General features: G+C 33.8%; 5 protein-coding genes and 4 non-coding genes across 11 annotated transcripts; 6 read left to right on the top strand and 3 right to left on the bottom strand.

Annotated features, from left to right (window-relative positions):
- On the top strand, nt 2,038-3,414 carry LOC109342251 (pentatricopeptide repeat-containing protein At3g24000, mitochondrial-like). Its single transcript, XM_019580275.1, has one exon. The coding sequence runs from the start codon at nt 2,038-2,040 to the stop codon at nt 3,412-3,414; it is 1,377 nt and encodes a 458-aa protein (XP_019435820.1).
- On the top strand, nt 4,182-6,666 carry LOC109342959 (uncharacterized serine-rich protein C215.13-like). The gene is made up of 4 exons (XM_019581049.1): nt 4,182-4,381; nt 5,035-5,316; nt 5,729-6,451; nt 6,553-6,666. Exons 1-4 carry the CDS (start codon nt 4,285-4,287, stop codon nt 6,594-6,596), a joined length of 1,146 nt encoding a protein of 381 aa, XP_019436594.1. The 5' UTR covers nt 4,182-4,284; the 3' UTR covers nt 6,597-6,666.
- Nucleotides 7,195-7,288, top strand: TRNAY-GUA. The gene is made up of 2 exons: nt 7,195-7,231; nt 7,253-7,288. It is a non-coding gene; the product is annotated as a tRNA-Tyr (tRNA).
- Nucleotides 7,983-22,737, bottom strand: LOC109342958 (zinc finger protein ZAT3-like). The gene is made up of 2 exons (XM_019581048.1): nt 21,624-22,737; nt 7,983-8,330 (listed from the first exon to the last, which is right to left on the bottom strand). The coding sequence occupies exons 1-2, from the start codon at nt 22,595-22,597 to the stop codon at nt 8,024-8,026; spliced, it is 1,281 nt and encodes a 426-aa protein (XP_019436593.1). The 5' UTR covers nt 22,598-22,737; the 3' UTR covers nt 7,983-8,023.
- TRNAV-CAC lies at nt 9,032-9,105 on the top strand. The gene has a single exon. It is a non-coding gene; the product is annotated as a tRNA-Val (tRNA).
- TRNAD-GUC lies at nt 9,575-9,646 on the bottom strand. Its single transcript has one exon. It is a non-coding gene; the product is annotated as a tRNA-Asp (tRNA).
- Nucleotides 11,513-15,649, top strand: LOC109342955. Of its 3 annotated transcripts, none has more exons than XM_019581044.1 (3): nt 11,513-11,649; nt 12,623-15,015; nt 15,128-15,649. In XM_019581044.1, exons 2-3 carry the CDS (start codon nt 12,691-12,693, stop codon nt 15,425-15,427), a joined length of 2,625 nt encoding a protein of 874 aa, XP_019436589.1. In that variant the 5' UTR covers nt 11,513-11,649; nt 12,623-12,690; the 3' UTR covers nt 15,428-15,649. The 3 variants fall into 3 exon arrangements, with proteins under 3 accessions (XP_019436589.1, XP_019436586.1, XP_019436588.1); XM_019581041.1 differs by having other exon boundaries at nt 12,554-15,015; XM_019581043.1 differs by lacking the exon at nt 11,513-11,649 and having other exon boundaries at nt 12,544-15,015.
- On the bottom strand, nt 16,583-18,914 carry LOC109342964 (mitochondrial import inner membrane translocase subunit TIM10-like). Its single transcript, XM_019581056.1, has 6 exons — nt 18,792-18,914; nt 18,622-18,700; nt 18,363-18,415; nt 17,567-17,605; nt 17,294-17,363; nt 16,583-16,921 (listed from the first exon to the last, which is right to left on the bottom strand). The coding sequence occupies exons 2-6, from the start codon at nt 18,664-18,666 to the stop codon at nt 16,871-16,873; spliced, it is 258 nt and encodes an 85-aa protein (XP_019436601.1). The 5' UTR covers nt 18,667-18,700; nt 18,792-18,914; the 3' UTR covers nt 16,583-16,870.
- Nucleotides 20,181-20,262, top strand: TRNAS-GCU. Its single transcript has one exon. It is a non-coding gene; the product is annotated as a tRNA-Ser (tRNA).

Below are 23,238 nucleotides of genomic sequence, written 5' to 3'. Positions count from 1 at the left end.
TAGATGGAAAATAACATAATATTTGTTAACTTGAGAATGTGACTAAATATTTGATTGTTGATGTAAAGTTGTTGTTCAGTGAGATGAAATCGAATCTATTATTAAAAAAATGTAATAGTTCCAAAAAATATTTCAAACATAATGTAAAATAATTAATATAATACATGTTATAGATTTTGGAAAATTTCTTTATAAACGACATTAGCATCAGACATATCAACTTCATCTGAACTCAAATGTTTTTTTTCATCCTCTTAAGTATACATTAGAATAGAATAGTTATTAGGGGAGGGATCTACTTACTCTAAGAGTAATTTTTTTAAATTTACTCCTCATCCTATCCATCAATTAGTGAGTATATTTAAACCATTATTTGTTCATATTAGTAATGGCTACTTTCGGAGTAAGTGGATCTTCACTATTTGTAGAATACCTAATACATATTTTGCAAAACTTCTTTATATACCATATTTGTTGTTGTATTTAGTGGTTTACCATCCTGTCATGTACAAATATATTCAATTTTTTTTTTGGTTTGAACTCTTGAAACAACCACATGACCATAACTGAAAATTGGTTTAGTAAATACAACTTCACATTTTCTAATGATTGACCTTGAGATTCATTGATTGTCATAGCGTATGACACAATTATAATGAATTGTCTTCTGAATAGCATAAAAGGCCACAGAGATTGGGATGTTGACATTGATAACTGATGAATATAAATGATATTTCAATGTTTTTTATAGATATGATTTGTGCCTCAAGTACATGGTTCATCATCTTAGTAACCACCAATCTTTTAAAATTGATTACCATGATATAAATTTTAACTCATTCATCTATAAATTGATAATATAGTTATCATGACATAGGATGTTAAATATATTGTAAAACAAATAAGAAGGTCATACTAATCATTATTGTTTGGTACTTATTCACCTTCAAACATTTAACGTATTGAAAATGTATGTTATGATGTTTGTTATGAAATTTATTAGAAAGTGATATGATAGAATATTAGAGTTGATTATTTAGATTTATTAAATATTGATAGTATAAGAATAATTCTCATTATGAGATAAGACACCAAAAATAGGATATGTGATCTTCATTTATATATCTACTAAAGTAAACTTTAGTAAATAGGGTTTGTTGTTCTAAAGTAGATTAAATATCAGTTTACTAAGTGGGTAAAGTTTTTTAGATTATTAATATATCATATTATTTATGTTTTATTTATTCATATTTTAATTATTAAATAAAAAATATCATATATATATATATATATATATATATATATAAATATAAATATGTGAAATTGTATTTAAAGCATGTAAAGAAAACTTGAGAGTTTGGATGCTTAGAAATTACAAAATTTCTAATTAAAATATAGATTAAAAATTGTCGAATTAAAATATAAATTAATTAAAAAAATTAAAATTCTTAATGATAGTCCTTATAAATTTTTGGTTAAAATGGTGATATAGTTTTCATGAGCTGAGATGTGAAAAAACAAAGATGGTAGAAAATGAGTTTCAAGGTCCTTTCCCTTTTGCGTTGTCTCAAACCAAATCACTCAAAAGCACAAACTTTTATGCTCTTTCGAACCTTAACAACCCACAATTTGCACCATCACAGTGATCAACCCCATGACTTCATATCCAGTTACTGTCACTTATTCAGTTCCAATCGAAATCTATTAGACCCGACCCGTTTGGATCTCTTGATCCAATTGCGAATTTACCCATTTTCCGATACATTTTTTCTTAATCAATTCATATCCATTTGTGCAAAATCTGATTTTTTTGATGTTGGTATTCAGCTACATGGACCAACAATCAAGTTGGGTTTTTGTTCTGATATTCACGTATGCAATGCACTTATTAATTTGTATGGCAAATGTGGTGTTATCTGTGATGCACAGAAATTGTTTGATGAAATGTCATATAGAAATGTGGTTACTTGGAATTCATTGATTTCATGTTATTTGCATGTGAATTGTTCTGTTATATGCATAAATTTGTTTTTGGATATGATTCACTTGGAGATGATAGCTCCTATGCCATTCACTATATCACTTGTTCTTGTAGCTTGCTGCCAAATGGAGCACTATGAGGTAGGTATTCAGTTGCATTGTCTATGTCTGAAATCAGGGTTTGTCAATGTTGTTTTGGGTACGAATTTGATTGACATGTATTCGAAGTGCCAGAATGTGGAGGCTTCGCGGCGAGTTTTTGATCATATGGAGGTGGATAGAAATGTTTTAACTTGGAATTCCATAGTTTCTAGCTATGCCCGGAACAGTCAACCAGATGAGGCGATGGTTTTGATTAGAGAAATGCTGCGCTCCGGTGTTAATCCTAAACAGGCTACTTACAATAGTTTGCTGAGTTCATTTTCTACAGATGGCCATTTTGATAAGTGCAAGCAAATTCAGTGCCGCATAATTAAAGAAGGCTTTGAAGTAAATCACTATTTAATGGTCACCCTTATGACTGTATACTCAGAATGCAATGGTAGTTTGGATGATTTTTGGAAACTTTGCTCTGGTGTTAGGGAATGGGATCAAATATCATGGAATGCACTCATTGCCGGCCTTTCTCACTTGGAACATGGAGAGGAAGCATTGACACAGTTTTCTTTCATGAGGGAGGCTGGTGTTGAAACAGACCATTTTACATTTATAAGTATTCTAAGCGCCATAACCATTGCATCAGCCCTCCGTGCTGGGAAGAAGATACATGCTCTGATTCTCAAATATGGGTATGCTTCACATTTAGATGTGCAAAATGGGCTTGTGTCAATGTATGCAAGATGTGGCAATGTCCATGATTCAAGGAAAGTGTTTTCATCAATGTTTACACATGATGTTATTTCCTGGAATTCATTGTTGTCAGGATATGCTCATAACGGTCATGGTAGAGAAGTTGTCGAACTGTTTGAGGAAATGAGAAGAACTGAAATCAAACCCAATCATGCCACCTTCCTAGCAGTTCTCACTGCATGTAGCCATGTTGGCATGCTAGACAAAGGACTAGAATATTTTGAATTGATGGTAAATGATAAGACACTTCCCCCTCCACCAATTGAACATTATACTACAATTGTCGATCTTCTTGGTCGATTCGGATATCTAAATGAGGCAGAATCCTTTATTAACAACATGCCAATAGAGCCAGGGCCATCTACCTACAAATCGTTGCTACGTGCTTGTCAAGTTCACGGAAATAAAGAAATTGCTCTACAATCTGCTCAAATGCTTTTGAAGCTGCACCCTAATGATCCTGCAGCTTACATACTTTTATCAAATGTATTGGATGATGGAGGTTGTTGGTCTGATGGAGCAGGAGTAAGGAAGCTCATGTATGATAGAGGACTTGCCAAAAAACCGGGTTGTAGTTGGATTTGATTCATTACAGAGGATTATCATATGTACATTTGCGACATGACTAATGTATAGGGCTATATTTGATGCTGCGGTCACTTATTGAAGAATTTAGACCCTGATCTTGAATCTTACCAGTAACATGGAGAAGAGGAGTTTTGAATTAATTTTCTGGAAGCACCACAAACAAGGTGCAGTTTAAGACTTCAAGTGAATATGTGCAGAGTTTGAAGAGTCAGGAAGGTTCACTATTCTATAGGGTAGATAAAGTCATAAATATTAATCACATATTTAAATATACACAAACTCAGAAGGAATTGGTTAAGCTTTTTCTGTTCATCTTCTGCATGAATAAACTATTGGTACTCTCAAATGTCTATTCACACTTCACTTTAACTGATCATAATTATGTAAAATATGATTGATAAGTTAATAAAAGATATGAATAAGCATTTTGGATTGTCAATAATCAATAAAAACACATATGATTGATAAGTTCTGAGTAAAGATAAGCAATTTAAAATACAATAGATAGATGATTATTGTTATAAAGTAAAATGATGTTACGAAAAAAGTACGTGGGATGATCATTTTTCGTTAGGGTTGAGGTATTTATTAATTCCACTTACGGAATAAATTTCAACTTTCAAATACAAATTTTCTCATCCTGGCCTGGTCAAATTACTATTTAAGGCAAGTAATTTCAGAGGCAGGGAAAGTTATTGGTCACACCACGTGTAAAAAATAAGCCCACAAGTGATTCTCCAAGGTGTGTTAGCCTCTAGATTATCCATAATTGCTTGAGTGGTTCATTTTTGTGTTAAAACTTTTGCCTATATTATCCATAGAAAGCACAAATATAAAAAGCTGATTTTTTCCAAAAGCTGAGTCAAAATGCAATCCAGGGAATTAGTCATCAAAATGTCTCCCCCTGAACGCACGTACAGACATGTTGATACTTCAAGACCTACTGTGGACCAATTCCTCAGAGGTAATCCTTTATCACCATCAACTTTTGAGTCAATGCCTGTCTTTACAAATTTTTCATGTGTCCTAATTTGATCCCGAAAAAATAAAAATTCAAACTAATTAAAGATCACGAATGTAAATCAGAGTGGTCTCTATCATAGTCATAAAAAAAATACTAAAAATGAGAAATTTAATACATTTAATATTTTTGGAACCATCTTGGGTTGAAAAAGGGACCAGTATTTACTTTTTTTTGTGTTGTTGTTGAAAGTTTAACTAACCAACTTGCATAAACAAATTATCATATCCTTAAATAAAGCTTAAATATGTTATGCTTATGTTAGTTGAGGTATTCTCACTGCATTAAGATAATCAATGTTAAGCAAGTAATAATTAAGGAAAGGTACATGGTTTGTTTAATTATGACACGAAAATTATTAGGTACTTTCAGAGCATGAAGAAGTTTTTACCTTGTATCATTGATTCTGCATTACCTCAAACATTAGGTAATTGTTGTTTGTGTTAGACAATAAATGATAGACAGCAATAACTTTTTATTACCATGAGAGCATCTAAGGAGGTGAAACTTGCAGAGCAAGAAACAAAGTGAAAACAATATAGATGTCATTTTTGTTTAGGATGAATCATATTCTTAGTTCTTGTTTCTACTTTCAGGAGGAGAATCTGCTAAGATGTCACCAACCTATTCTCCCAACTACTCTAAATCACCCTCTTCTCCTTACTTTGAGAGGTTGAAGCACCATGACCCAGAAGAAGACCAAGGTCTCTACCAGAAGAAATCTTCAGTTCTTGTCAAAATGAGAGAAGGGGTTAAGAGACTACGAAATAGCTTCAGAATTAGGAAACAAGAGGAAGATGGTAACCTCACTCCATCATGGGGTGTTAGCTTAGAAGATTATGAGGAAGAAGAAGATGCTGAATACCTTGGAGCTCCAAGTAATAACCATCATTATTAAGGATAATATCTGATGTCTCACAAAATACGGCACAAACAAGTGTCATTCTTTCTGATTGGTCAATGAACATTATCTCGAGTTGTTAATTATGTGATATTTAAATCAATTGAGCAATCAGAAAGATTCTTGTATAGATTAGGATCCTCTTATGTCATTTTCTCTCTCATGTGTTCATGTGGACCAGAGAGATAAACACAATTACATAAGTGGTATAGACAAAATTTCACAAATATTATGTGGTCCCATGACCACATGAGAGAAAAATAGAGAATCTAAGCTCTTGTCATACTTTGTGAGATAGGAGATATTGTACCATCATAAAAGACCTTACTTTATTCATTTGCATAAACACTTGTTCTTTCTTTATAGCTTTTGTCAACTTTACATTTCAGTGTATGAATCAGAGCTAGCACCTGAGGGATACAAAGAAAATGCAAGACAACATCCAAGAGCAAATCCAGTAATATCTGAGAAGCATGTTTTGCATAGCTCTATCAAATCTAGAGTGGAACAAGATCAAGAAAAACAACCTAGCCTTGTCAACTCCACCACAACAACTCAACCTTCAACTACTACTACTACTACTCATCATGGTCCAAACATGAAAATGACTGGAAAAAACTCATCTGAGAAACTTGCACCAGCATATGCAGCAGCAGCAGCAGCATCATATTCAGATGCAGCAAATTCAATACCCTCCAAAATTCAAGGCCTTTCTGTTTCAAAAACTACTTCTGCCAAAATGTCTTCACAAACTTCTTCAACTGCCCCACCAACTCCATCTATTTCATCAGCTCCATTGTCTACACAAACTTCATTATCCTCATCACCTTCAATAAATGGAAGGAACACTTTTAGCCCAAAGGGTGCTTCAGTGAAAGAGTATTTGAAGATTAAATTTGAACCAGGGAATGATGAGAAAGTTCTATCTGAAGTTATATATGAAGCAATGAGTCCTAGGAGAACAACTAGTACTAGTGATGCAGGTGTAATTGATAAGGTGAGAGAAGCTGTGAATTCTTTGCTACATAATGAAGAACCAACACAACAATATGGAAATAAAACTACTTCATCTCAAACCACAGCAATAGTATCAAACAACAACGTTAGAGAAGGTAAAACATAAGTTCATTATTCCAAGTTCCTGAAATGCTAATATATGATTTGTGTTGCTACAGAAAATCCATATTTCATGCCATCATTCCAAATTTTGCAGTTGGTCAGGAAGAAAACCATGGGAGAATTCTTCAGGCAAATTAAGAATCAGTGAAAGATTTCTTTTCTACATCATTGTGTAAAAAATAGTTGGTATGGGATAATGTGTTAATATCTTTTTGGCTTTTTTTGTGTATGTATTCAATAATTAGAGTGGAAAGGTAACTTTCAATGTTGTATTAAATATAGTATGTAATTTTGTATGGAATAATACAGTGAACCATGATTACTAAAGAAAAAAACTGCGTGCATAGAAATTCTAAAGTATATTTATAGAAATATTTAAGATGGTTTTATAACTTTTTATTACATAATACATTTACTTCTTACCATGAGTACTAAACTTAGGGTAAAATATTGTTGGTTTAGTTGTGTTAGGTACCGCTAAATCATCAGAAAGACTAAAATGTTAAAATTTAATTTATAAAAGCGATATTTATTAAGAGTGATAGTCAATCAAAAATGATAAATCCAGGAGATAACCTTGGTAATACCACACAAAAAAACTAACGGTAACTCCAAAGATGGTATAGAATGTTGTGGGCATGTGAGGTCATGCCTTTTTCTGTCATAGAATTTTGTTATTTGTTAAAGAAGGGATCATGCCTTATTTATAGCGTGGTGTGAGAATTGAATGATGTAACCGACCTTAGCTCAGTTGGTAGAGCGGAGGACTGTAGTAGGTTGAATTCCTAATAGCCATCCTTAGGTCGCTGGTTCGAATCCGGCAGGTCGGAACTTTTTCATCTACTGGAATATTTGGGATGCACTCAAAACTGGTGTATAAATAAATGCACATGTGATCATATATGCATAAGTTTAACTCAAACCCATTATTGAGAACATAGATGCATGTGCAAGTGGCTTTGTTGATGCTTTTAAATTGAGATTTGACAATAGACACCATCGGTTTAATTATATTTTATACAAATGGCATAAGGTTTCATTTGTCTTGAGTTAAAGGATTCTTGGAGCACTCATAGGTGGAAGGCCTATGTCATCGTGACCATAAGAATTCATCCAAATGGTCATATATGTTAACCACATTAGTCATTTGGTATAAACCGGGATATTTCATATTCTATCAATAAAGAATTAATTTTTTTGGGGTATTTGGTTGTCTCGTCTAACAAATGTTACTCTCAAAAATCAAATTTTTGACCTTTTGGTCTATCTCGGATATCAATATAATCTTATATCAATAGATCAACGTCTTATCGGTAATGATTTTAGCAAGATTTACTCCAGAAGAAATTAGGCAATTCAAATGCAGAACCATGTCATTCAATGATCCATAAGTCATAACATTAACATATAAAAAAACCCATGCATAGGAAGCAATCAAGCTTTATAAGCTTGTAAAAGCAATGACTGGAAGAGAAGATTTAAAGAACATTAAAACCAATGACTTAACTACAAAATGGTATAGAAGGAACATTAAAACAAAACTAGCATATATATGAGTATGAGTATTAGCCACCATCATTTCCCCCAGATTCACCACCATAACCATGGCCATGGCCACTTCCATCTTGGCCTTCATTCACACTCATCACAGACAAATGTGCTGCACTCACCACAGCAGCAGCCACTGCTGCATCATTGCTAGCTATTGTGCTGCTTCCATGCACAACATTGCCACCAACACCATCATCACAAGGAGTTTTTGAACAACACCCTTTAACTTTTCCCTTGTGTGGAGCCTTGGCATTGGAGAGTTTCTCTGAATCTTCCTCATTATTTTCCTTACTCTTGCGCCCTCTGATGCAGAAACAGACACTGACACTTTTCATGGTTAGAAAACAAATAAACAAGGTAAATGAAAAGAAACAAGACCATACTGCCACCTTAGTCTTGGTTCTCTTTTTATAACAAAACCATGGCTGATTGAGAAAAAGACATGTAAAGTGTTGATCTTAGGTGTAAAGTTGACAGATAATTAAAGTGTATTCAGCCATATTCACTTTGCATGTAATGTCACTATTTTATTCACTAAGTACCATGATTGAATAGGTCCTATCATGTTTTTCATTATAGAAACGTTTATCATTCATATTTAATACTTTTAAAAAATAATAATTTAAATAAATGGTGAATTATATACTAAGTGTTGCATTAATAATATATAGATATTACACATTATTCCGCTTTAACATTAAGATAAAATGTGACAGTTTTATATTCAGAGATTGGACAGCTGTTTATAACTAGGTAGGTATATAATGTGTTGATTTATATTGGAAACATGATGATTATAATATTATACGTATCTTAATGTTAAAAAAATCCAATTTAAAATAGTCACTATTCTTTTACTTAAACAGTTGTATAAAACAACGGTTGTTAGGTACAGTAGTCTTTAATTATTAGCAAGTTTTATGATGGATGACAGTTGGATCTTTTTGTACAATGTCAATAATTTGCCATTGCTTTTCTTCTTTCAAGTTTCTGTTATTAGCATTCTTTCTCTCTTCAACGATGTCTGGGTGGTGTAGTTGGTTATCACGTTAGTCTCACACACTAAAGGTCCCCAGTTCGAACCTGGGCTCAGACATGTTCATTGTTATTTATTTTTGGTTTAATTTACCTGAATGGTTGGTATTGACAAATGATCCTCATAGGATAAAGTCTCTTATAAGCTGCCACTATCTTAGTGCTACTGAACCTCTTTGTGGTTATAACATTAGTGGATGCCCTTTATTCTTAACCCAATCACAAATGACTTAGATCAACAACCCCTTCTCTTCAACCCATCATTGAGAATAATTTGGAATAATGGCTACATGGTGTGTGCATAATTTGGAAATAATTTGACTCCATTGCTCTTTCACTCAAAATGAATAGTCACATGTGATATCCTATGTCATGTAACAGACAAGTTATTAGTGTACCTTCAAACCCTCCTGCATCACATTTTTGTGGCTATTTCTTAACAAAAAATGCAATCCTAACAAGTTTCTGAGGTGGGTCTGCGAAAAGATAAGCTTTTTACATAAATAAGTAAAACAATGTCAAAAATTAAACGCCGTTGCCGGGGATCGAACCCGGGTCACCCGCGTGACAGGCGGGAATACTTACCACTATACTACAACGACCTTGTTGTTTACTTTTTTCTACAGTAATTTGATGTTCTATTTCATGTTAGGACTGTTTTTGTCATCTTACTTTGGCTGGTTTTAACATGATCATTAGAGCATATATGCTATTTTCCTTTCATTCTTACAATCTTGGTATGAAATTTTTCAAAATGTCTATTCATATTAAGGATTTTGTGTGCAAGTGTGGGAAATATCAATAGTCTCATTTTTTAAGTTTAAGTATGTTAGTGATGGTCAATTCAATTTGTCCTTTTAATTTCATTCAACATCAGTAATTAATTGCCTTATTTACTTAGTAATAGGTAATCCATTACTAAATTTAGATGGTAGCCAAAATTACAATTAAATTATTCGGGTTGGTCTAGTAGTATAAGATATCATTAGATCCTCAAAATGATCAAGAGTTAAGAATTCGATTCCTAAAAGTGATACTTATTAGGAGCGATGGTCATACACCCAAAAGATATCAATTCTTTGCCAAAAAAGTGAAGGATACCCTTAATAATAAAATAATGAATGCTTCACCCTGTCATGTGATTATAATACATTATTAAAAGAGGAGCTAATGTATATGAAACGGTGATTTGCTAGTTAATATAGAATATTTTAGTGTATGTGTACGAGTTAAGTTTTGAAGTAAATAAAAATTGAATGTTTCAAAATTATAAAATATATCTATAAGATAATTATAAATTTTTTTTTTCTTTTCTTTCCCCGATAAAATTCAACTCTTTAAACAAAACACTTATTCAACTACTATCTCAAAAAGTGAAGCATATTTCTGGATTTGCACTTGCATATTTTGGAAGGCGTGTAGCTCCAACGTCACAAATGGGATTGAGCAATAAATAATCCAATTGTGCACCAAAACAAGCAAAAATGAAAACATAGAAAGAGAAAGCGATATTGTAGCAGAGCTAAAAAAGTGATCCCAATATGTTTTGTTTCTGATATTGGAACATGGTGTAATTGATTGATATCACTTAATAAATAAAGTTTAAAATATGTATACCGATAGTGTAAAGTTTTTTACACTATCAGTATATTATCCAGCACTAATTTGTATTACTTTTGTTTAAAAGTTAATCATGATTAATAAATCAATGGTGGATGATTGACTGGCAGTGTAAAAAATATTTAGGTGCCAAAACGACAACTAAAATTATAATTTAGGTGCCAACCTCCTAAATAGCCCAACCTGAGCCCAACCCAACGGCCCAGACCCCATAAAGAAACATCTAAGTGGGTCCCTCCCATATGAAGCCCACTAAATCATCTTTCACTTTCAACTAGATTCCACATATAATCAAGTGCCAAATCCATAAAAAGAGGCTTTTTACTTTTTATGTTAGTGCTATTCAGTTCAACTCAAGATAACATTATTGGAGATGCTGCTACCTTTACTTGTTTTATTGGTTCCATGCTACTTCATGATTTAGCTTATATACCTTCTATCAAGACATTGATCAATTGATGTAAAATGTTATTAGATACTCGGACAATACATAAAATAAAACAAAATTGATTTGTTTCGTACTAAAGCATAAAATTGTTATTTTTTTTTTTACGTTTGTTGCATCGTTTAGTCTGCTAATAGAAATGATCTTCACCATACATAAGTTATTACCAGATTCATACAATGGTTCGATAATTCTTGAAATGTTGGAAATGACAGACACACAATCCGACAATCACTAATTTCTTATACCAAAAAATATCAATAATCTAATCCATTCACTAATAATCTCTATCACCTTTGGATCATTGTGCACTCTTTTTAGCCGTATGATGAAAGCAATGGGTCCCATTGATTCCTCATTCCTATTGCAATTACCTACCACACTCACACTCACACTAACAAATCTAGCCATGAAATTGAGCAACACTCACAAACTCGCCATTGAGGACAATATCGTACTTATATATCTTTTCTAAGATGTCGTTTTGATACCAAACGGCATCACCGACACTACACTCTTCGCATTTCACGTTTCTCTCCGGTATCTGTATTTTCCATCTTCTCATTATTATTCTGCTCTTGAATATTTGCATCACCATGAATAATATTCTAGAATATTCCAGAATCTGCATTTTTATGGTTACAAAACTTTTCCGTTACTTGAAAGGAATATTTGATTGTTGCGTAAAGAATTTGAAATATATAGTCGTTGCTGCATCATGCGTTATCTTCTAGATTTTCAAACAGTGTCATTTTTGTCACTATCCATTGTGTTTGATTTTATTTTTATTTTTTTAGGTATTATTTCATTAATTGTCGTATAATTTGTTTTCATATGTATTATTATTCAAATTTTGAATCTGTTGTACAACTTCCCTGATTTTTCTCTCGTGAACGTTGAAGTCACTTTCATGAACTTGTTTTCTTAGATTAGGAATTAGAAACCATTGGAACACTTAAGCTAACCACAAAGTTTTGCTATTATTGTCATTTCCATTTTAATTAACCTGATTCGGCTTTCTCTTGTTACCGCTGTGGATCAAAATAAGCTCAGGTTCAATTTTTGCTACTTTTGTTCTTAATGTAGTTGAGTTGTTACGCACCATAAATTTAACTCCATGCTATTCTCATATTAATTATTGTTTTTTATTTGGTTATTAGAATTAGTTTCCGTGAGGCTCCCATTTAGTGGGATCTGGGGAAGGTAGATGTATGCAGCCTTACTGCAATGGGAGAGACTAATTCCATGATTTGAACTGATGACCTCGTTGGTCACACGATTTGAACCCAAGATCTCTATGTCATAAGGCAAGCAACCTTGCCGTTGCGCCGAGATGTCAAGAATAGATGAATTGATGTATTTGTTTATTTATTCTAGATAAGTGATAGTTCTATTAACATGAAATCTTTGTTTATTATATGTTTGACTTTTAAATATAATTCAGTTGTGCATCTGAAAAAACGAGCAGTTGAACTTTTCCGACTGCAATTGGAAGGTGGTACATTGTTTTTAGAGCTGGAGATTGGAATTTTCTGCAGTTGATGTCAGATTAAAACAGAGTTCTGGGGACTATCAACCAGCATGAGTAGAAAACTTCATGAGAGGTTAATACCAGAGAAGTCTTCTTTGTCATATGCTGATTTTCATCAGGAAATTACGAAATGTGAGAAAGGCAACTCTATAAATTCTCATGGAAAGCAGAAAAAGCAAGTGACTTGTGGAAGGGTAAGCAAGGATGATGAGCTGGTAAAGTACATGTCAACTTTGCCAGGTTATTTGGAGAAGGGACAAAAAATTGGTGACAAGGCTTTAAATGTTGGAGTCCTTGATTGGGGGCGTCTAGAACAATGGAGATACGGCCATAAACAAGTACCCCATAGAAGTAGTGGAAGCTCAACATCTACCAGTAATACATCGTCTTCTGTTTCAACAGATGCATTATCTGGTAGTTCTACCAGAGGTCGGAGTTTGTCTTGTTATCGTCAAAGGATATCCCGCCCATCACTGCAATCTCACTTGATTGTACCTCCAATGGATGACCACTCTGTATCTGTCAAACCTTTTGGAGGGAGTGTTGGAAATTGTCAGAATCTTAGAGGTAGCCAAAGTAATTTTGCTACACAGAGCAAATATGTTCGAGCCGATGACCTTCTTTCCCAAAACCATCCTACTAGTATAATGAAAGGATGCAACAAGAAATATCTTAGTCCACATATTGATACGGAAACTGACAAGTTGCCAAATGACCGAAGGTATGAGGCAGCTTCATGTGCTAAGATAGTAAAGAGCACTCAAGATGTTGGAATGCAAAAAAGACTGGATAATTTGCAAGAATCGAATATTGATACTTTTGAGAAAGCTACGCTTACAAAAACCAAAGCACTTGTTGTTCTTATGCCTAGAGAGGTCTCCCAAAGCAGACATTCTGGAGCTTCTAGTATGCGTACATCCTTCAGTCAAAAGTTTGGAAGTCCTACTCGAACTAGACTTTCTGGAAAACCTAAGGAACCTTCTCATAGATATCCAAATCATGATGCTCCACACTCCTGTTTTCTGCCTGTCGTAAATAGCAGAAGCCATTCTCAGCCTAAAGGGTCAGCACCCAGTTCCATAGATCCAGAAAAAATCAACACTCCTGCTTCTACTTTACCAGCACCCCTACCGGTCAAAATGGGAACTAGTCCATGTAGGTCTAGAAAAGCTGAAGAAAGGAAACACACCGTTGCTTCATCTGCAATCGAGCCTCCCCAGATAGTAGACCAGAAAGTAACCGCTGAGAAGTCAAGAAGCTCTTCACCTTTTCGTCGATTTACCATCAGCCTTGGCTTTGCAGGCAAAGGTTCTGGCTGTAAAGATGTTGCACATGTGCCACATCAGAACTCAATGGCAGCTCCTAAATCTTGTTCAGAAAATGCAATAGGTTATGCTAGCACAAATGTTTCAGGCAATGTTAAACCTGGCTATGCTGGCAGAAGCACAACCAGCCCTTTAAGGAGATTGCTGGATCCACTGTTGAAACCAAAGGCAGCAAACTGCCGCCGCTACATAGAGTTATCTAAAAATGATTCAGTATTAATAAACAAGAATTGTAGGCCAGGTAATGTGAAGCCATCCACTTCACTGCCAGAGAAAGAATTGGACATGGACCATGGGGTTGATTGTACCACAACTAAGGCTGCTGATTCATCAAAACAGAAGAAGTATGGGCTACCAACATTTCATGCACTTCTGAGAATTGCTGTGAAAAATGGTCATCCCCTTTTCACATTTGTCGTTGACAACAACAGCGAAATTCTTGCAGCTACAATGAAGAACTTAACCGTCACAAGAAAAGATGAATGCCACAGTATCTATACTTTTTTCACTTTTAGGGAGGTTAAGAAGAAGAATGGAAGTTGGATGAATCAAGCAGGCAAAAGCAAAGGTCCTGATTACATTCACCATGCTGTTGCCCAAATGAAGGTTTCTGAGTCCCACTGTTTTGATTCAACCAGCCAGAATTGTATGGACTCCTCTACAGCAAAAGTATTTGTTTTGTTTTCTGTAAAGGTAAGGCAAGGTGATGCTCAGGTCACTGATTATCAACCAAATGATGAGCTTGCTGCTATTGTTGTCAAGTCACGCAAAGCTATAAATTTTGTGAGTCGGGCACATCAGAACATTTGCCAGAATGATAGTCAAGACCTTGTCCATGTAACAGCTGTGCTCCCAAGTGGGGTTCATAGTCTTCCAAGTGACGGTGGACCTTCATCATTGATTGAGCGCTGGAAAACAGGTGGAGCATGTGATTGCGGTGGTTGGGATTTGGGTTGCAAACTTCAAATTCTTGCAAATCAAAATCAATCCAGTAGAAACTCAAGAACATCCAAAGCTTATATTGCAAATCAATTTGAGCTTTTCCTCCAGGTACTTTTCGGTCATTAGTCTAAGTTATCTCTCTATGCTTTTTGTTTATTTTTCTTAGTTGATTAGGCTTTAGACTAGTGTTTACTAACATAATTATCAATGCTAACCACAGGGGAATGACCAAGACCAAGAGAACCAGCCTTGTTTCAGTTTTGCCCCCTTCAAACCTGGAATATATTCAGTAGCCTTTGATTCATCACTCTCAATTTTGCAAGCATTCTCCACCTGCATAGCTTTAGTGGATGGCAAGATGTCATATGAAAATTCCAAACCAAGAAGCTCCACGGAAGGAAAAGATCTGACAGAAACTCTAATGGTGCAAACCGAGGAGCTGAAGGATTTTGTTAAATTGGAGAACATTCCTGCAAGTTATATCGCTTACCCTCCCGTTTCTCCGGTTGGCAGGTTCTAAAACTAACATGAAGTGAAGTCATGTTTGACATCCCATTTTGCAATTAAAATGTGCAATGTGAGTAGTCAGCAAATAATGGTCTTGTTCACACGGATTAGTTTATGTTACTAATTTATGCTGCATATATATAAGAGCCTTATAAGTTCATGACTCAATCATAAATCATCTTTTTCATGTAACAATCAATTAAAGTATGAATAGTACGAGTAAATTGGTAGTTTTTTAGCTTCTGGTTTCTCTTATGTATTTGTCTTTAGTGCTTGGATGACCTTTGAATAAATGATGTATTTAGAGGCGAAATTTGCTGGAAGACGCTCCAAGAATCGATGTAAGTTCTCATAAATAAAATCTATTCTTCTAGACCAATTATAGTCTTTGGCATTATCATTACCTCAACCCTTTATCTGCCTTGAAATTACTTTTGGTCCGAATGTTTTATGAGGTAGTTTTATTGCTAGCCATTTTGTTTGATGTGGACTTCAAAGTTGGTGTTGGATTCATACATGCCAGTTTTAACATTAGATGCAAGAAAAGTAGCTTTGGTTTATCAATTTATGAATTAGAGATGAATCGGGTACTTTTATTTAAGTCATGATTGATTGGATACCCTCTTGTCTACAAAATCTTGAGGGGGAAGCCATGGATCTTCTCAAAGCTATTCAATGGGACCAAGAATTGAATTTAAACCATTAGATTCTGCTGCTAGTAATTGCGATTTAGCAAAGGACGAAACTAGCTATATTCTCCTACATAAATATGCATATATCTTGTTAGCAAAGCTGATAAGACTGTTTGATATTGTTCTCGGTCCCTTATTGTACAAAAAAATAGTATGTTTGTAGTTCTTTATTACGGATTAAATGACATTAGACATCACCTGCATTTGGTTATAGGCATGAAATTTTGCTGAAAGTTACTGGCAATATCACCTTTGAATATATATGGCGATGGCCCAAAACACTAATGGTTTAGGGGAAAAATTACCATTAGTGCAGCCAAGATGCATTGTGTAGTTCTTACAAAGCTAGTAGTTCCTTATGGAATAAGTCCTAGGAATGTAGTAAACAAGAATCCAGTATAAATTTGAAGACACTCTACTTGTATATAATAGAGTGAAGAAAACAAAAGCAATGTGGTAGGCTGATAACAGCATAATAAAGATCATACAACTATGGTGGAATAACACTGATAAATAGGGAGCTAAAACAAAAATGTCATGATTTAGAACTGGAATGAACTCAATTAACTGGTAACTTATTTCTGACATGGGCTATGACATGTTCGCAACGAATATCAATCCCTTTCTAAACAAAATACATTGACCCAGTCATAGACAAAAATTAAGACCACAAACTATAAAAAATATGCTTCCTCTCACATCAACTACTTAAATCAAAGCTCAGGCAGAACCAACCGCAACAGAAACAGAACGGTGCGCTTGGATTACATGGGAGGCCTCCCGTTACCAAGTAGCTGACCAACTAGATTAGTAACCTGGATGAAAAGAACAACCCTCTTAGACGACAAGGCAACAATTATAGTCAGCATTTGCAGTACCCTTTGATTTCAGAACCAAAACCATATCGAAATCAAAAAACTTCGATGACCCATATAATGAGACATTTCTTATCAAGACACTAAACAGCAGGAACAGCATGCAAAAATAAACATATTAAACCAAATGCGGTGACAAATTTAAGGCATAATTCAACCCCACACTAAGATTCCAACCTAAAACATGTCAGGAACTATCTTAGAATGAGAAGCAACAACAAAAATTTGATGCAAGAGAAAAGAATAACTAATAGATAGAAACTCATACAGTTTTGGAGAACAACTCAAAAGTAAACCTAGGAGATATCTTACATGCCAATATTTTGAAACACAGCGGTCAATGCAACTATTTTCACCCATGTGTAGCTCAGACTCCTTGTACCTGAGCAGATAAAATGGAAAACAAAATATTATCATTCATGTTCAGACATTACCCTCAATAATGTAAAAGCTAACAGCAGATAGCTCCATTTGAGGACTAAAGAAACTAGTTTTCAAAAAATGACTGAAGGACATTCCAAGGACACAAAAACATGAGACTTTAGCTTTATCAATTAAAAGAAAGGTTAAAAAAAGAGAGTTTACTTGTTGTCAACACACTTATTGAAACAGGACTGGGTCATCCTGAAAAGTAAAAACAACAAAGGGTTAGCCAAATGAATTATTATGTTATAGACAAACATTTTTTTCCTTTTTTATGGGAGGGGGAGAGAGCACACTTTCGGGGATTTTAACCGGGCGTCATGCTTCATGTCCAGCTGCTCTATTGATTGAGCTGACACTTGGGGACGCCAAATGAATTATCATGCTACCAATGCAAACAAAGAATCTTCCTAAACAATATGCATTCAGATTCAACATTATACTTGCTATTCGCCAACAACAGCAAACACTACAAAATAAATACTCTGCTTCCAACTGAAAGGTTCCCCTAACTTCTAAATATGATTGAAGTTCATGTCACCAGTTCATATTAAGAGCAAGAAACCTCAACAGTAGCAAAGAAACATAAAGACACTTCACATAAGAAACATGCAATAGAGTTGTCTAACTTGATCTAAAAGTTAAAGGAGTAAATACCCAAAGCCATCCATGAGAAAAAAATGTCATTGTGTCCCCAAAAACAGTCCATGATTCTCAACTTGGTCTCTAAGAACATAAAATGCTGGGCAAAACAGACCCTCACAGAGACTAATGTATCCCTGGAATTTGTCCTCAAAATGAGGAATTAGACCAACATTTGAAATTTCTACAAACCAAATTGAGATATTTCATTATTCAAGGACTAAATAGTTGGCCACATTTTTCTCGAAGGAGAATCCAGGTATTTACTAATAAAATAAAATGGGATGTGTGTGAAAGCAAGTTAAGGAAAACCTACTTGTTGAACAATTCCACCCTATATTCCATCTCTTTCTCAGCCATTCCAAATATCTGCTCCATCACCATAACATAAATCATTCAAATTGTATCCAAAAACAACCAAAATACAAAGAATCAAATCACACCCAAATATAAAAAAATTCAATCTTGAAATCAATTGGGGTGTTAAATTAAAAGCATCAACGACCAGTTCAGTTTCTTCAAGCAATGAAATTCGATTCTTTTACGAAATCGGAGAAAGGGAAAAGAATACCTGCCTGTTCTTTATCGATGGAAGAAAGTGGGATATTGTTGGAAGCCATTGCAGTATGAAATAACAATACAAATCACCAATTACTGTATCAAGAGAGAGAGAAATCGAATATTGTTAGAATCAGAAGCAAAGGGGTGTATGAGATTGAGAAATAAGAAGGGTATTATAACTTACAAATTGTAGTGTTAATTGGAAGCTGCAAATAAACCCTAATACCTTTATGATTCGATCAAATATAAGATGTAGGGTTTTTATGGCAAAACTACTGCGTTTTAAAGGGGACACGGTGGTACAAAAATTGCTATATCAAAATAAATTAAAAAACAAATTATTCTTTAAATATTTATAATCCTATATGATTTACTCAACATTTTAACCATTAACAAAATTAATGTTTTAAATATATTAACTAATTCAAACCATTAAATTTTTCTAATGATTAAGATGCAGAATAAGATTTTTAAACTTACTACTATTAGAATAAGTGAATTCTCTGCCATCAATAATTAATAAAAATTATAAAATAAAGTTCAATTAAACATTTTTGTAAAATAAAATAAATCTTGGATAAATGTGTATGTTCTATAATTGCAAAACTATTGTGTAGGTAGGTAGATGAGAGTGAGAGAAAAATGGTGAAATGGCAAAAGGCAAAATTAATTGTTAATACTTTTTAAAGTGTGCATATTTCATTCACCCAAGTGTAATTATTTAAAACAACATTAATCTTCTAAGATTTTAGGAATATAATGACACTTTAAATTACTAGATAAACTCAACCTAATAACATATTTTTTATTAATGAAGAGTATTTAAGTGGAAAATTGGGTTGGAAAAGAACAGAAATGTTTCAAATTTGAAATAAAAGCTTAAAATTCATAGAACAAAAGTACTAATAGATGCGTAAGAAGGTTTTAATTGAGTTATGAGTCATTCATGATAAAATCAACAACAACAAAATCAGTCCTGAAATTTAAAATGATACATAAAGAAATTTTAGAGATACTTTGTTTTGTTATTAGGGATTTATTTATTTTTTGGTATATAATTGATGGTATCACTTATTTGATAAATAACTAATTATTTGACCTTAGACCTTATATTAATACCTTAAGATTTAATTTAGATTTATATCACTAGCTCAACACCTAATTAGTTATTAGAACTAATTTGACCAATTATTTAATCTATATAATAATAAAATTTAACTTTTAGTTATGTAATGATGACATATACCATACTAAGTTTCATTTTAAAATCAACTAATTTATATGATTTATAATTTATTTTTAATAATTGGGTGAAGTGGTTATGTATCAACATGCCTTAAGTGTATATGTACCAAAATAACTCCTTAAGTGTATAAGCACTTTCTAGTTTGTGCATCCAAACACAAACAACTTATTCAATCTAATAACTTATGTCATAAGCTCTCATGTGACAAACACTAATGTCATAATCATAAGTGCTTCAATAATCAGTGTAAAGAACCAGAATATTAATCAAGTACAAGTCAGTTGTAATGACAATATTAATATGGTATTGGAAATTAAGAACATTGAAGTCGCTTTGGCCGAGTGGTTAAGGCGTGTGCCTGCTAAGTACATGGGGTTTCCCCGCGAGAGTTCGAATCTCTCAGGCGACGATTCAATTTTTATTTAACTAACGTGCAATTCTGCATATATGGATACTTAACTATTCTTCCTCTAGCCTCATTTTTCTCTTGTTCTTTATATTTTTTCTCAGCATACCAACACACAAAACCAATCAAATTACATGTTTTTTTTCTATTTTGTGGCAGTGATGATGTCCCCTTTGCTCTAAGAGACTGCAAAGGTTTACCTTGGTTGTCCAAGTATGTAATGTAGAATTTTTATTCTAAGAGTAGAACAATTCCATAAAGGGGATTGCACATGTTTTCTCATTACCATCATGAACAACTTTACTCTTACCTTTTCATTCCTTCATGATTTCATAATTGTTATTTTCTGTGGCACTTCAGAACAATGTAAATTATCTGATACTACACCTTTGTCGAATTACAAGTTAGAATTCTCTCCATTATTAATGGAAGAAATAAGTATATCACAAAAAATTTAAAAAATATAAGGATATGACATTTTTATTTTTCATTGTGCAAGTATAAAAAGAAGAATTTTCTCTATTACTTGAGAGGTGAGAGGATACTGATTCTCATTATAGATTGTTAAATATAATGTAAATTTTACTTTCCCCTCTTAAAACATTAAAATGATGATTCTCCACTTTATTTTTAACTTTTGAGCAACTAGAAGTCTAAACTAAGGGAAAAAAGTGTATTTACTCTTGTATGTATTTTGTAAACAAGGTTTAAATTGATAAGAGTGACCTAATTTATTTGCTATAGATTGGAAAAAGACATTAATCATTCATTAAGTGAAGATGATCCTTCATTACTTCAACTTTCATCTATGATATAGATACATAGGTGGATATTCTTGATTCATTCAAATTCTGGCACCTGCAATTACTTTAGCTACGATTACATGGGAAATTCAGTAACATCTCAATAGTGTAAGACATTGTTTTATTTTTCTTCTTCATATTTTTAGAAGAGAATGGTATTGGTTATTAAGAACCATGAAGTTGCAAAGTAAACAGTGTGCAATTCTTATAATTATCAATTGCATGAGCCAAAGGAAACATGAGAATAATTGTTGTAGAGCCAATTACTACATCCATTTATTACACAAAGGAGAAAATGAACTGTGAAACACATTGCCAAATATATTGAAAAGTGAAAAATAATTATGAAGAATTAAGGGTAATGTAGAGAAAGGGAGAGGAGTAGGGTGAGGAAATGAATAACATTATTGATTTGATGATGAATTAACAGTATCTATGTAGGTAGCAGTAGTAGTAATAGGAATAGGACCTAACAAATATAGCAAAGAAATGAAGTAATAAATGATTAAGAGGGGTTAGTTAAGACTTAACATTATGGATGAGGTTAATTATAGTCTCAACCTCAAATCCAAATTGAGTGGTGGTTGTTCTTGTTCCTGAGGAGGGAAATTCAAGTCAAGAGGAAGAGCAAGAACATTATTTGTTGTTGGTTTGTTTTCCCAATGACATCTCTTATGGCCACCCAATGCTTGTCCTGTTGAGAACACCCTCAGACAAATGCTACATTTGTGTCCCTCTCCATCCATATGTTGTTGATGTTGTTGTTGTTGCTGTTGATCATTATCGTTGTTACTTGTAGCACCTCCTCCGATATGACTATGACTATGATTATTATGAATAATATTCATATGATCCTCACCAACATTGATTGCGAAACAACCCTTAACGTTCTTATGACTAGCCCGATGTCCTCCTAGAGCCTGGTGTGATCCAAATACTTTATTGCAACTGGAGCATACAAATCGCTCGTCTTGGCTTGAAACTAGACTCAAGTTCGGTGACAGAATCCCATAATTCATATTAACCATAGTACTATCTTCTTTAACCACAACCTTACCCTTTCCCTTTGCAAGCAATAGTAGAGAAGCAGCAACCTCATGATCCTCATCAGTCAGTATCTGAGGTTGTCGCGGCGTGATGTTCGGAGGAGGATTAATGCCGCGCCATTGTCGCTCAGGGTGGCATCGCATGTGACCAAACAAAGCCTTCCAAGACCAGAACTTTTTACCACACTCGGTACAAGGTGGTGTAATCTTAGGTGCTCCTGTATCTGCTTGTTTCTTTCCAACACCACCACCACCATACTTGTTTGTTTTGACAATGTTGTTATTGTTGTTGCTATTATTGTTGTTGTTGTTGTCATGGAGCATTGTCATCATGGTGGTGCGTTTCTTTCGTGGATGGCTACGATGATATGAAGATGAAGAAGAAGAACCTGCAACAGCATCAATCACCATGCTTGAAGAGGGGGGATGATTTTGATCTGCCATATTATAAACATAATCATCATAATCATTAGAATCAGAATTCTTCATGGCTATGGTTCTCAGAGTAAAAAGTGAATGGAATCCGAAAAAACATTCCACAATGGAATAAGACGGTTTATGTAGAGGGAGCGGTTAATGCAACTAACTCTTAGTTGTTTTTGTTTATCCTTAACTTCTTTTACTAATGCTAATATCCCCCTTGAATCTTCTATCTATTTTGGTTATATGGGTTGGTCAAACAAAATATTAAATCTGATACAGAATATATAAAATCTGATATAAGATACATAAACGGTTAAATGAGATAATCATATAATTATATAATTTGTATTATTTTTTAATTGTCAATTTTACCCTATATAATTTCTAATATCCACAATATTAAACAATATTTGTTTCAAAATCCAATTGAAAGGAAGGGTAAAATGATAAAATGATGCTATTCTAAGTTACCCACCTTCAACCCTTTGGAGCAGTTTATTCCTTGTACGAGGACTAGTTGCATGTAGAGAATGTGGCGCATGTTAGTTGTGTTGACACATTAATAGTTTTAACTTCTCCTATAACTGCTCCTCCCACTCAATTCTCCATCATCCCACTCTCTTAATCACTTTTCAACTGATTTTGGATATGGCCTCAATTGTGCATCCCTCATTTCTCTCACTCTCCTTTCAATAATCATTTCAATT

Source organism: Lupinus angustifolius, chromosome LG03 (genome assembly GCF_001865875.1).
Source record: "Lupinus angustifolius cultivar Tanjil chromosome LG03, LupAngTanjil_v1.0, whole genome shotgun sequence".
In the NCBI taxonomy this organism is placed as follows: Eukaryota; Viridiplantae; Streptophyta; class Magnoliopsida; order Fabales; family Fabaceae; genus Lupinus; species Lupinus angustifolius.
This window is presented reverse-complemented; position numbering and strand designations above follow the sequence as displayed.

Coding starts and splice junctions, on each gene's coding strand:
- LOC109342251 (XM_019580275.1), top strand. CDS start 2,038: ATGATTCACTTGGAGATGATAGCTCCTATGCCATTCACTATATCACTT.
- LOC109342959 (XM_019581049.1), top strand. CDS start 4,285: ATGCAATCCAGGGAATTAGTCATCAAAATGTCTCCCCCTGAACGCACG. Junction 4,382..5,034: donor TGTGGACCAATTCCTCAGAG/GTAATCCTTTAT, acceptor TTCTACTTTCAG/GAGGAGAATCTGCTAAGATG. Junction 6,452..6,552: donor AAACAACAACGTTAGAGAAG/GTAAAACATAAG, acceptor CAAATTTTGCAG/TTGGTCAGGAAGAAAACCAT.
- LOC109342955 (XM_019581044.1), top strand. CDS start 12,691: ATGAGTAGAAAACTTCATGAGAGGTTAATACCAGAGAAGTCTTCTTTG. Junction 15,016..15,127: donor AATTTGAGCTTTTCCTCCAG/GTACTTTTCGGT, acceptor TGCTAACCACAG/GGGAATGACCAAGACCAAGA.
- LOC109342964 (XM_019581056.1), bottom strand. CDS start 18,666: ATGGCTTCCAACAATATCCCACTTTCTTCCATCGATAAAGAACAG. Junction 18,416..18,621: donor CTTCCATCGATAAAGAACAG/GCAGGTATTCTT, acceptor GTGATGGAGCAG/ATATTTGGAATGGCTGAGAA. Junction 17,364..17,566: donor AATAAGTGTGTTGACAACAA/GTAAACTCTCTT, acceptor TTATCTGCTCAG/GTACAAGGAGTCTGAGCTAC.
- LOC109342958 (XM_019581048.1), bottom strand. CDS start 22,597: ATGAAGAATTCTGATTCTAATGATTATGATGATTATGTTTATAATATG. Junction 8,331..21,623: donor CCACTCAATTTGGATTTGAG/GTTGAGACTATA, acceptor GAAAAGTGTCAG/TGTCTGTTTCTGCATCAGAG.